At 44.9% G+C, this 13,932-nt stretch overlaps 2 protein-coding genes and 1 pseudogene across 3 annotated transcripts in view; all 3 read left to right on the top strand.

Moving 5' to 3' along the window:
* The window catches only part of LOC128574829 (cytochrome P450 2J2-like), a 38,717-nt gene extending 29,835 nt beyond the window's left edge, over window positions 1–8,882 (top strand). Inside the window, exons 7-10 of one of the 2 annotated variants that reach the window (XM_053575762.1) lie at window positions 2,218–2,405; window positions 5,025–5,163; window positions 7,794–7,919; window positions 8,379–8,517. In XM_053575762.1, coding sequence (XP_053431737.1) covers window positions 2,218–2,405; window positions 5,025–5,163; window positions 7,794–7,919; window positions 8,379–8,380 — 455 coding nt within the window. In that variant the 3' untranslated portion in view covers window positions 8,381–8,517. Of the gene's footprint in view, window positions 1–2,217; window positions 2,406–5,024; window positions 5,164–7,793; window positions 7,920–8,378 lie in introns of both variants that reach the window. The other variant, XM_053575763.1, reaches the window with a different exon arrangement.
* Window positions 8,883–11,576: 2,694 nt separating this feature from the next.
* Window positions 11,577–13,932, top strand: part of LOC128574740 (cytochrome P450 2J2-like) — a 41,737-nt pseudogene continuing 39,381 nt past the window's right edge.
* LOC128574827 (cytochrome P450 2J2) overlaps window positions 12,129–13,932 on the top strand; it is a 90,556-nt gene continuing 88,752 nt past the window's right edge. The window contains exon 1 of the mRNA XM_053575760.1: window positions 12,129–12,211. The gene's annotated coding sequence lies outside the window, so the exon portion shown is untranslated. The remainder of the gene's footprint in view (window positions 12,212–13,932) is intronic.

Raw genomic sequence — 13,932 nt, 5'->3', positions numbered from 1 at the left:
GGCATCCTGAGTCTTGATGTAGAATGCATTTCTTAATGTTACATTTTTTAAAAGTTTCAAAGCTACTAGATTTGGCTTCCAGAATAGAGGCTCCAAAGTAACATGGATGAAAAGATAGAAGGTTGAACTCATGTTCATAGCAACATTATTTACGATAGCAACAGTGTTACTGTGAGGAATGGATGACCAGTATGTGGAATCTTCATTGTATAGTTAGTGGAATATTACTCAGCCTTAAAAAGAGAAGATTCTGGGTGGCGCCTGTGGCTCAGTGAGTAAGGCGCCAGCCCCATATACCAAGGGTGGCGGGTTCAAACCCCAGCCCCAGCTGAACTGCAACCAAAAAATAGCCAGGCATTGTGGCGGGCGCCTGTAATCCCAGCTGCTCGGGAGGCTGAGGCAGGAGAATCGCTGAAGCCCAAGAGCTAGAGGTTGCTGTGAGTCCTTTGACATCATGGCACTCTACCGAAGGCAGTAAAGTGAGACTCTGTCTCTACAAAAAAAAAAGAAAAGGAGAAGATTCTGATGCATACTACAACCTGTATAATACTCAAGGACACCACACTGAGTTTAAAACACTGTTACAAATACACAAATACTGTATGATTCCACTTACGTGAGTTATCTAAGGTAGTGAGATTCATAGAAATAGAAGGCAGATTTGTGCTGGCTGGAGACTAAGGGAGGGGGAATGGATAGCTGTTTAATGGATAGAGAGTTTCAGTTTTACAAGATGAAGATCTGGAGATTGATTGCCCAAAAATGTGAATATACTTAAAACTACTGAACTATTCACTTAAAAATGTCAACAATGGTAAATTTTATGCTCTGTGTATTTTATCTCACTTAAAAAATTAAATCATCAACAGTTTAAAACGGACAGAAATTTGTTTGTATATCAGATAGAAGCTTATAACTTGGACTTTGCAAAGCCTGTGGATTTCCACGCCCTACGAGATGTTGTATCCTGAATGATGCTCTCATTGGCTCTCAAAGATGGCTCATGACTAGGGCTTCCCTTACACCAGCAGGAAGAAACAAAGGGGAAACATACACCCTTTTCAGGGATGTCCAATATTTTTGCTTCTCTGCCACACGTTAAATGAAAAAGAATTGCCTTGGGCTGCAGATTAAATGCACAAAATCAACAACAACAAAAAAAGGTCCATGCATAATTTACGCAATATGTGACATCACAGAGAAGCAAAACAGTCCTCAAATAGTCTGCCTCCCCCATGGGCTTCGGGTTGGACACCCCTGCAAGGGCTTCATGCGTGGATTAACCATCATTTTTGCTTACACTCTGTCACGTGGTCACACTTGGTCACAGGAAATCTGCCAAATGTACACCTTCCCTGGACAACTAGGTATCCAGCTAAAACTTTAGAAAAAGAGAAAAGTAGGTATAGGGGGACAGATACCAGTTACTGTCATTTATTAAGTACTCACATAAATCAGTCATGTAAATTGGAAACACCCTTAAGATGAAGGTAGATTTAATCTCACTAATCAGATGAGGAAGATGAGGTTCAAAAAGTTTAAGTAACCTGGGGCAGTAATATTGTAGAGCAAGAGTTTGCAACCCCACTGGTCGTGCACATCAGGGCCCACATTCTACTCTAACATGCGTCCTAGGGAATTCAGTCTATAGTTTTTCTATGTTCTGAATATTTGTGACCCCCTCAAAATTCACATGTTGAAGCCTGATTACCAGTGTGGTGGTATTGGAAGATGGAGCCTTTGGGAGGTGATTAGCCATCCTGTAGGTCATGCCTGTATAAAGATTTCCCAGAGAGCTCCTTCCAAGTGAGGAGGTGCCACTTATAAGCTAGAATGTGGCCTCAGCTGACTCAGAATCAGCTGGTGCCTTGATATTTTGTTAAACTTCCCAGTCTCCATACCTGTGCAAAATAAATTTCTGATATAAGCCACCTGGTCAATGGTGTTTGGTCTAGCAGCCTGAATAGACTAATACAAAACCCCTCTGCAGGCCTGTTGATCCTGGTTATTCCACTCCTGAGCTAATCAGGCTCAAAGAGAATTATGGAACTGGCAGTTTTCTACAAAAGCCCTTTGAAAGTTGAAGAACTATTTTATTTCATTGCAATCTGGTCAGAAATTGAAATAGAACAGATGAGATCTTGGAGAATACTCTTACACCATTAGCAGAAAGCGTATGGGTTTAAAAAAATAATAGAACCTCTTCTTCTTTTGCAGAGAAAGTACATTCTGAGATTGATAGAGTGATTGGCCAGGGGCAGCAGCCAAGCGTGGCCACTCGGGAGTCCCTGCCCTACACCAACGCCGTCATCCATGAGGTGCAGAGGATGGGCAACATCGTCCCCCTGAATGTTCCCAGGGAAGTGACAATTGATACCACCTTAGCTGGGTACCACCTGCCCAAGGTAACCAGGCACTACCGGGCTCAGATCAGCAAGCTCTTCTTTCAGAAGGTGGAAATGGGAACTTGGGAAATGACATGAATTCTTTTTCTAAGGAGTCATGTAAATGGGGATAAAGCTGTGTTATCAGATTGTTCTACATTACTATAACACTACCATTTCCGACATGTGTGTTCTTTAGAGCACAAGTTTAACTAGACATTAATTGGTCTTGTGAGGAGTGAAGAAAGGACGATTCTTAGACTAACTATGTTTAGGCAAAGACTGCCTTTCCTTTGGTGTGTGGTTTTTCAGCATTTTTATTTACTAATGAGTGTTGTGAATCTCTGTGGGCACACAGCAGGCAGCAGTTCTAGATCAGATTTTGCTCCAAATGCCTTTTCTTTGCCTGGAAGAGCATCTCACAGGACTAGGGACGGGCCAGAACTTAGAAACATTCTGCCTCACAGTCCTGGGGTTGTAGAATGTGGGAATGTGAGAGGATATTTGAGAACACCTGGGCCAACATCACATCAATGCTGGTGTCTCTAACACAACTTCCCACAGGTATTTCTAGGTTTCATTTACAGCCTCGTGATGGGGCACTTGTCATCTCACAAGGACGCCAATCCCAGTGTGTGCTGTGTTAGTCATTAGGAAGGGAAAGGAGGAAACACCAAGCAGATTCTGTGTTGTGGAACTAACCTCTTTCAAAACGTCTTACTCCGTTCTCAGATAACTCTGTTATTCCTGCTTTATGGCTGGGGAGTCCAGGCTCAGATGAATTAATTTGCATGACATCTCTCAAGTCCATAGTGATGAGAGCTGGGGACCCAGAACCAGAGCTATTCTGATTGCCTGTACTACACCCTGCTCCCTCCACGGAGTTGCTTTTCTTTAATTTAAAGGCATCTCCCTGCAATGTTATCAGTTGGTCCCTGTTACATGCCCTGTCCTAAGGGAGTTCTGACTCGCTCCACCTGCCACTCTCAGGACCTCTGCAGACGACTCTCCTGCGCCCTCTGGTGTCCGCTCTCCACACTGACATTCTCAGTCCTGCTCTGCTGCTCCCACCACCTTGGGGAACCTCTTGGCTCTTGCTTGGTTGTCTACGTCCTTCCAAGTGTGTCCCCTCCCTGGGAAAGATCTCAGAGGTAGAACTCAAAACTTGCCCATTGGATACTGCTGGGTCACTGTCCCTTTCTTACTTCTTCACTGAGTGACCTTCATGTGGATAAAGGCTCAGGGCTAAGTTCCTAGGTGCTATTTGCATTTTTCTAGCAATTCCCCGAAATTCAGGGAACCAGCCCAGCTCAGCACACTTCTTCTACCACTGATTTTTGATGTCAGCTTTGACAACCATCCTGATAACTGAGAAATTGAACCAACTATTTGTTACCAAGCCTGGAGCCATGGCTTGGACACCAAATTGACCTAGTTCCAATCACAGGTCCACCTTTACACACTGTGGGGTTCTGGAAATGACATGTAACCTCCCAGAGAATCAAATTCTTTATCTGTAAAGATACCTCATGAAGCTATAAAATGGGATCATGCATGTAGAGCATTTAACCCAGGGCTTAGTATAGAAAGTGCTCACAATTCTTTGCTAATTCATCAAATATTCATCAGGCACCTGAGATGCTCAGGTTGGGAAGACAACGCTGAGCCTAATAATCATGCCAGTGCGTAGTTACAAACAATGATAACTGTCCGGGAGAAAATCCTCACTGGGGTCTGTAAGATGCAGACAGGCAGGAGAGGACAGGGAAGGCTTCCAGAGGAGGGGACGTTGGGCTCAGGATTAAAGGATGATTAGGAGTGAGCTGGTGACAAACTCAGAGGAAGGACCTTCCTGGTGAGGCAAACAGCATCTAAAAGTTATCGATAGGAGAGGGCACATGGCGTGTTTGAGAAATGAAAGAAGCCACCATCGCAGGAGCACAGGTATAGGGACAGAGTGGCCCAGACAGAGGCCAGGGGACCAGGCTTCACCCTGTGAGGGATGAGAAGCTGCTGAAGGGTCTTGAGTCAGAGGCATGAGCCTTGTGGGGGTGACGTGAGGAGGTCATGCTGAAGACTCGCTCTGCTTTCAGGTTGCAGAGCGGCCTGAGGGGGTGGCAGGGGGCTCAGTGAGGAGGAGCCGTTACAGGACAGTGGCAGCCTGAACTAAAGTGGTGGTGTGGGGCATGGAACTGAGGTGATTGAATCAGGCGAAAGTAACATAAAATCGACCAGTCTCACTGATGGGTTGGCTGGAGGCAGAGTGAGGAAAAGGATTGCTCTGGGGCATCCTGGGTGTCTTAGTATGTCCCTGGATGGAGAGGGACATAGCTCCTCTCACTGGCCTACCTGATTCTGTCACTGAACATACTGTGGGGTCAGTGTACTCGATGCTGGACAGAAGGACCATTCTGCACTGAAAAGTTGCCAAACTTTTCTGGTAAAATTCCCAGCATGTAAATGCAGTCCAATTTGTGCCCTGTCCCTACCAAAGGAGGCTATGGGGGTGGGGGGTTCAGTAGATGTGAGTGGACTGGGGAGGCTGGGTCAGGCCCTTGCATAGAAGCCCAGGGCCCACTGCCCCTCTGTGTGGGGGGCTGCATGGGTCAAGCCTTGCCTGAGTTTTGCCACCTTCTCCAGGGCACTATGGTCTTCACCAATTTGACTGCGCTGCACAGGGACCCCGCAGAGTGGACCAGCCCGGACACGTTCAATCCTGAGCATTTTCTGGAGAATGGACAGTTTAAGAAAAGGGAATCCTTTCTGCCTTTCTCAATAGGTGAGTTGTAATAAACAGGAGTGTGGTGTGCAGACTGCTTCTCCCAGCCGTCCCCTGCTCTTCTCCCCACAGCCCCTGCCTGAGCTGCAGTGTCTGCAGACAGCCCTGGCTGGTGGGACCCCATCTGCCTGTGGGCTGCAGCCCCAGGGCTGACTGGGCAGTGCTTCAGAATGTCCTTCCTTCCCACGCCTTCCAGCTTCCTCTGGAGATGTCAGCTTCCCCTGTCCTGTCCCCAGAACACTGCGGACGTAGACACTGACCTACCTCTTGCTCACAAATAATGTTGAACATCTGCCATCTTTATGGACTTTTTTTAATGTCCCAAGTTCTTTCAAGGGATACCCCCTCACACAGAAGGAGAGCTGATCTGTACTAAGGAGAAAGAGGGAGGCAGGGAACCGGGTTACTTACCCCACAGCCTTCAGTCAGTGACTCAGAACTGCCACTGCTTAACTAGTTTGGGTTCTGCTCTATAAACATGCCCTGAAGAAGTCCTTTTGCTTTTTGAAAAAATTTTTAATTACTCTCTTCAAGTCCCTAGACTTTTTCCTATAATACAGGCACATGTTACACATCTTGAAAAGTAGAACAGAGGATGCAGTGAATACTCTTTCCCTCCCTCTTTGAATAAGCTAGCCAATTTCAAAAGGATATTTTTAACTCATAACATTGTAAAAGCTCTCACAAACATTCTTAGTGTATTCCAGGGCTTGAGTTTGACATGATGCCTATGTTATTTCAGATAATGTGCCAATTGCTTACTTTCATAAATACTGAGCATCTAGAATGTGTCAAGCTTCCAGCCCTGAAGATGGGAAAATGAATGAATGAGGTAGGAAACAAAACCAAACCAAAGTCCTTTCCAGTGCTTTTGTTACGGTGTAACCTACAAGGGTGCAATTATTAATACAACACTTGACAGATAAGCAAACTGGCTTAACCAAGTGTGGAAACTAAATCATAAAATTCATACGGCAGAGTTAGGACTCATGGAAACCACATTTATCATAAAATATATAGCTTTTGTACTTTCTAACACCATCTACTGAAAATAAATGCTACTCAGAACCCGCACTATGGAGAGCCTGATACTTTGTTTGTTCTTAACTAAAAATACATAGTGATGTTCTGAGTCAGTATCATTTTAATGCCAATTACACTAAGGCCCAGAAAGGGGGGAGGTGAGTTCAAACTCCTATTTCTCCACTGTGCTGCACTGCCCAGGTGTGGACTGATTCTGATTATAACCTCTTTGTCCTTCGTCTAGTTCTATATCTGCTTTGCTCACATTGGACAAGTCACTTTTAGCACCAAAAGCAGATATAAGATATAGGAATTCCTTCCAGGTTCCTGTCTACATAATAGTTTTGAATTTTGAATTTTGTGTCATAGCACAAAATTTCAGCTGTATATTTCAATCCTTATGTGTTTTTCTTATTCCTTTCTTGCGACACATCCCTGAAATGCTGAAATGCAAAGTGACCCTCTCTGCATTCCACAAAAGCGCTTCACCTGATATTTGCTATAATTGTGATGAGAGGAATCTACTTAGGTGTTTGTGGATTTAAAAGGAAGAAGAATCTTCTAGGCTAAGTGATTACAGGATATCTTTCTTTCATGTTATGGAAGCCTCTTTCTCCAATGTCTTCATGTCTTCCCCTATTAAAAAAGCTTCTCTCCTTTGCATCAGTGATCATATTTAAAAAAAAATACACACAATGATTAGAGACTTGATTGACAAGCAAATTATCTCATTTAATCTTTGTAACAACTCAATAATTAGGCAGGAGATGGATTGCTATCTCCTTTTCTAACACACAGAGGCTATAAATAAGAAAGTAACTTTATCCAATACCACCTGTCCAAAGAATTGGTAGAACCTCTCACAGAAAGACTCAAAGTTTTCTACTTCTAGTCTGGTGCCCCTCTAGTACACCTAGAATGTAACTCACTTCTTCATGTAAAGGTCTCTTCACTTTAAGATTCACTGACTTCATTCCATAAGTACCAATCAATATGTTGCTCTATAACACATAGTACAAAATTCTGTGGCTTAAACAATAGATGCTGTGTTACTGCTCACAAGTCTACAAGTCAGTGATGTTGCTGTGCCAAAGTGGACCATGCTCTCTTGATCTCTCTGACCAGGAGGCCAGCTGGCTGAAGACTGACCTAGAAAGTCCTTAGCTGGGACAATGGGAGATTTTCCGCATTATCTCTCATTTTCCAGCAAGCCAGCCTGGCTTATTCACATGGTGACAAGTAACGTCCCAAGAGGGAGAAGGGCAGCACATTAGGCCTCTGAGGCCCAGACTGGGAACTGGCACCCCATCATTCCACTGCATTCCACCAGCCAGTGGAAGTCATGAGGCCAACCCCAATTCAAGGGGCAGGGAAATCGCTATAATTTTATATGGGAAGAGCTATGATGTCACATTGCAAGTGAGATGGATGCAGAAAGAGGGGAAATTGGAGCTGTTGTGTTCCCATCATCTGTCTGTCTGACCAGGAGAATGAAATTCAGTAACATAAACATTTGCACGAATGCCTAGAGAAGTGACTTAATTTGCCCCCAAGACATGACTAGAAAGTGGGCAGATTGACTTACAGCTCTGTCCTTCTGACTCCAGATCACACACACTTGACCGGTTGTGGACGTGTCCAGGGCAGTGCCAAGTGTGAGCTGTGGAGAGCAGGACGCAGCCTCGGGCCCCACTTTGGAAGCAGTGGCTTGTCGGGGGACAGGATCACTGTGTGTGAGGACCAGGCACGGAGGGAGGCCGGAGTGGCTCCCGTGTAGAGGGCCGCGCGCGCCCGTGGGGTCTCGGCACCTGAGGAGGAGACCGTGGCTCGGGGAAAAATGCCGGGCACTCAGAATCCCTGCTCGCACGGTTACGTGTTATATTCTGCACAGTTTCCAGTTAAGGATTGGAAAACACTGACATGGAGTTTTGTTATTGTTTTATTGTCTGCTTTTCTCCTTGTTGTTCATTAAATGAATCTTTCATGCCCTTGGGCTAACCCCCACTCTCTAGGTCTGCAACATCACCCCAGAACCTCACCTGCCTGAGCCCTGCAGGCATCTGACTCTGAGCTTGGGTGAAGCCAAGTGGTTGCTCTGCTCAGGTCTTACAGGCTGTGGGTGAGGCTCCCCGTCCCTGCTGGGCACCAAGGCCACCCCGGAGGATAACTCATCCTTTGATTTTGTCTTTCAGGAAAGCGGGCTTGCCTTGGAGAACAGCTGGCCAGGACTGAGCTGTTTATTTTCTTCACCTCCCTTATGCAAAAATTTGCCTTCAGGCCCCCAGACAATGAGAAGCTGAGCCTCAAGTTTAGAATGGGCATCACCCTTTCTCCAGTCAAACACTGCCTCTGTGCTGTTCCTCGAGGAAAACATGGTTAGGAAAGGAAAGAAAAAGAAATGGCCTGTGTTCCGAAGCCTCTCCGGAGATGTGAGGGGACGAAATATTAGTGACCCCGAGGAAAGATCAGAGAAACTGGACTCCCAAGAAGATATATCCAAATCCCAGCCCTGCTGTCTCTTCTGAATTAGCCTTAAGAAAATCATTTATTCACTAATCAATTTACTTTTTAAGGCAGGAAATAAAAAGGAGAATAATGATTTCCTTCCCTATAGAAAGTTCTTATAAAACGCAAAGGAAATAGTGGACGTCAAGTGACTTGGACACCATAAAGCTCCACAAATGTTATATCTGTAATATGCCTCCTTCCTGCCTCCTTTGTTAGACATGTATTTTCCTCTGGCCTGTTGAAATAGCTCAGGGTAACGTGGTGCAAAGCAGTCAATCAGATTTCATACTGGGCCCTGGGAGCAGGGTGGGAGGGGAGACATAAAGCCTGTCTCCTTTGGTAGCTCTTTTGTTCCTGCCTCAGATTGGTTCTCTGAGAAGTTAGCAGGGCAGGTAGTATTCCCTATTTACAGACAGGGAAAGGAAGTGTTGCAGAAAAGTTTCTATGGTTTACATCAAGAAACACTACCTGGGGCTTTGGATCCAGGACCAAGGAGAGTGTGATCACACTTAACCAATCTGGGAATAAGGTTTAGGGGACAAACGTGACTCTTGAAGAATACCTCTTTGCCTTAAATCTTCCATCAGGTATGGATTGTCAGATCGTTCCACGTGGGATTTAACTATCATTCTAGGTGTGATCTTTGCTTGCAACTAGACAGCAAAGGGTGGTCCCTGGTCCCCACAGTTGGTGGGCCCTGGTAGACTACTTTAGCATACTGGTAGGGAATCACAAATTCCAAACCTTATGGAGGTGGTTGATGGGAGAACACAATGCTCATGAAAGGCCAGCTAACACTGATAGGACGCGGAGTATTGACCACATTGCCAATGAAGAAAGCAAACAAAAGCCCTGGAAAAACTGAACTAAACTTGATCAAAATATTACTTTATTTTCCCTGAAGTGGCATCTTGGTCTATTTTCTGTTCCTATAACAGAATGATTAAGATTGGATAATTTATTCAGATAAGTATATTTGCTCATGGTTCTGGAAGCTGGGAAGTCCAAGGGCATGGTGGCAGCTTCTGATAACAGCATTTGTACTGTATCCTATAATGACAGAAAGCAGAAGCTGCAAGCAAGCATATGTAAAATACAGAAAGCTCAACATGCCAGGCTCACTTCATGACAGGCTGCTGTCTCCACAACTAATGCACAGCCTCAGTAAGGACTTTAATTCACCCCTGCAGGAGCCACCATCATGACACAATCACCTTTCTTTATGTGTCACCTTCCAACACTGCAGCACTGGGGACCAAGTTTCAAACTAAGTTTTGGAGGGAGAAGAACACGCAAACCATAGCAAGGTGATTAGACCTGAGTACTTTCAAAAGCCTAAAACACAACCCTCCAGGAAGCCATGGTGCTATCCTTCCTGTGTCTTGGGATTCCCAGAGAAGCCAGTGCAGTTGACACCTGAGAATGGAAAACAGAAAAAAGTAGGGGAAGTGTTTGGCTGGAGCCAGCCTAAGCTGTCAGGAGGAGCCAAAAATAAAAATAAAAATAACGCACCTGGAAGAAAAATGTGTCTTGGGTTGTTAATGTGAGAGAAGAGGCTTTGGTCCATCTTGCCTGGTAAAGGAGAGAATAGCAGGAAGAGCCCCATATGTGTGCACTTTTGGAGTAATTCATTGGAAAAATGCATTTTTAGAAAACAGGCCAAGAGATAGTCTCAGAATACAATCAATCTAATGATTCCTTGAACTTGAACTTCCTAAACATTCAGGATCTTGTCTTCCTCAATCCAATCACCCAAGCAAGAAACTCAAAACATGGGTAAGAAGAAGAGGGAGGTAACAAACCTAAATATTCATTGAAACGAAACTGGCAAACAAATTTTGCCATAATAGTAATAGACAACCACCTACCTCTTATTCTGTTTGTTCCTTTTTTTGGCAATGATCAGCTATTACAGTGAATGAATTAGAGCCACATGAATCAATCATGACAGATCTCAAACACATAATACCAAGTAAGAGACAAGAAGACGTAGAGTGTTTTTAGAATAATATATAAATATTAGAAACATTGCAAGGAATCATAGCACTTGGGGTAAACCAGGAAAATGTGGACTGGAAATATGTAAGTTAACCTCTGAAGAGTATCCCTCTTTGTACTTTGGAAATGCAGAAGGACACTTCAATTCTTTTCTGTTTTATTTCCTTTTATTAAAAGATTTCATACAGAATGTGTACCTCTACAGTGAGTACATGTGTGTGTACTCTGCTGTATTATTCAAGGACTATGCTTCATGTTTGGAGTGTCACAAATACTGAGATACCAGTAGGCCCCTGCAGGGCGCTATGGCAGGTTGGAACCTGGGGCCTTCCATTCTGGGGGCTCTTTAGAGAGGAGCCTCAGAGCAAACCAAAAAGGACCAGGACTGAAGCAGTCCCTTAACACGTGTGCACTTATTATGGACTCTGCTCAGTGCTGGGGCTTTCCTGTAAAGCTGCTTAATCCCCACATCACTTTCAAATCCAGGACCTCCTTTCACTGTGTTTCAGTCCAGTGGGTTCAGTTATTCACCAGGTCCCTAGGACTGACCTCTCTGTTTCCTCAACTGCAAGACGAAACCAACAAGAGCATCTCATGCTTAATTTTGTCAAAATGACGTTAGGTATGCTGCCTGGCATGTAGTAGAGACCCAAGGAGTGTTAGATGCTGCTGTCCCAGGCATAGCTGCAATTACTGGAAGAGAAAGTGATTGAAACACAGGAACTCAAATCTTCGTGGCACTCTCAGAAATGCATTGAAAGTGAAAGTCCAAGAGCCCCAACCGTGTTGAGAAAGATGAGCCTTTTAACTAGAAGGAAACTGCTTATAGCCTGGACTTTTTCCAAGGTCCCCTATCCTATGTTCTCCCCAGAATGCAGGGAAGCATGTGCCCTGCCTCCCTGGGCACTGAGGGGCGGGGTTGGAGGCGGGGCGCTGAAGAGAGGGCGGGTTGGGGCGGGGTTGGAGGCGGGGCGCTGAAGGGGGCGGGTTGGGGCGGGGTTGGAGGCGGGAACTACTGGAAGGAGGAGCGGTGGAGGCGGGGCGGAGGGGCGGAGCCGCGGAGCTGGGAAGTTGAGAGTCAGGGGTACAGAGAGCAAGGCCGAAGTGGGAGACCCAGACAGAGCTGGTCACCTTCTCAGGCCACAGAAGAACTAGCGGACATCCCTGGCCTGCTGCCGACAATGGGCTTCCGGGGGGCCGCCTTCTGGGCAGTGCTCCGTCCCCAGACTCTCCTGCTGGGTGCTGTGGCCTTTCTGTTCTTCGCTGACTTCTTTAACAACTCATTAAAAAACAAAACAAAACTACTCTGGCTTTTGAGATGGATGACTGATACTAATTTACATTGTTTACCAAGCTGTAGTGCTTTAAGAACACTACTTAAAAGGCAAAATAAACTTGGTTTACATTAAAATAAAAAAAAGCTGGTGACCAAAGAACTACCCCAGGACCTTGGCGCCTGCCCTTCCTTGGCAACTTCTTCCCTCTGAATATTGAACAGGCTCATCTGACACTTCAGCAGGTAGAAGAGGGCGAAGGTGCCTCGTCACATCGTCACATCGTGACCTCAACTCTGATCTGCAGGACAAGGGACTCCCGGGAGCGAGGTGGGGGTGGGACAGGGTGGCTTTTGCTTGTAAGCAGGTAAAACCCACAAACCCCACTTGGAGCCTCATTTTCCTGTTTCTCCTCTTGTGGACTGGCATGATTCTGCCTGCTCTTTCTAGGGGTGGGATATTATTAAGAGTACCAGGCTTGTTCAGTCCCTTAACTCATTTCATTGCATGTTATCTGGTAAGCATTATGGGAGCATTATCTAATTTATGCTATGATTGCCTCGACCTCTTTCATATTATCCGCAAAAATGCTATAGCTGTAGGAAGCCTCATTTTCCATACGTAAAACGGTGATAAGATGCCTAAGTCCTCATCACTTCTCACCGGGTCGCTCTCCCTCCACACTGACACAGCCCCTGCCTTCAGCCTCCTCCCCCTGCACTGCTCTCCACTAAAGTTATAATTGAGAAATGTTATTCCTCTGCTTGAATTGCCTCCCAGGGCTCACATTCTGGATCACCAGCCACCTGGGACCCTTCTTGACTTACTCTCTTTCTGCCTCTTTAAAATCATCTCCTGTCAGCGCTCCCTAACTCCGGCCACTTTGACTTCTTTAAAGTTCTCTCAGACACAAATATTTCCTCAAGAACCTTTAGCTGGTGTTGGTGCCAATCAGCACAGGTCTCTCTGCTGAGAGTCAGCACCGTGACAGGTGGTATAAAGATTAAATAAGGCAGTGAGGGGTCCATATTGACATGGGTTATAGTTACTGTATTAGGAGGTATTAGTTCCCCCAGGAGAGTTTAAACAAGTACAATTCACTGTACTCAAGTACACATGGGCAGAACTTACTACTCTGGGAATAATGTCCAATGGTAACACTAAGTGACAGGATTAGTCACAGAATTTTAAAGCTCGATTCCTAAATCTGTTCTCTTGTTTAAAAATGTTTGTTTAGTTTCCAAGTATTTAGGGATTTTCTTGTTATTCTTATGTTAACAAATTCCAGTTTGATTTTATTATTGTCAAAGAAACTATTCTTTTAAATTTATTAAGGTTGATTTAGTGACAGTCGATCTTGATAAACGTGTTTGAAAAAAATTCAACTTGTGTTGAATTTTATCAAACATCAATAACAACCCAAACCCTAACTTGGGTTTTTTTTTTTTCCTTTTGTTTCATTTTCTTTTTCCTTTTTCTTTTCTTTCTTTCTTTTTTTTTTTTTTTTTGAAACAGAGTCTCATTATGTTACCTCAATAGAGTGCTCTGGCATCACAGCACTCAGCAACCTCCTACTCTTGGGCTTAAGCGATTCTCTTGCCTCAGCCTCCCAAGTAGCTGGGACTACAGGCACCACCACAATGCCTGGCTATTTTTCTATTGTTGCAGTTGTCATTGTTGTTTTAAGGCCCGGGCCAGGTTGGAACCCGCCACTTGTGTATGTGGCTGGCACCATAACCACTGTGCTACAGGCGCCTAAAGTAAAAAATGTGAGGGTACAAACAACCAGCTGAAAATATTTGATTTTGTTAGGTAGAGTCCCTCTTGTGGTTATGTCCCATACACAAAAGGTGTTCTAAACACTCCCACCCCATCTCCATTCAGTGAGTACCCCAAACCTCTCCCCCCTTCCCCTCCCCCTACCTCGATACCCCTCCCCCCAGCTTGAATTGAAATGAGTTTTTCT

This window comes from Nycticebus coucang, chromosome 22 (genome assembly GCF_027406575.1).
Source record: "Nycticebus coucang isolate mNycCou1 chromosome 22, mNycCou1.pri, whole genome shotgun sequence".
Classification (NCBI taxonomy): Eukaryota; Metazoa; Chordata; class Mammalia; order Primates; family Lorisidae; genus Nycticebus; species Nycticebus coucang.
Note: the sequence above shows the minus strand (reverse complement) of the source record. Positions and strands in the feature narration are given on the sequence as shown.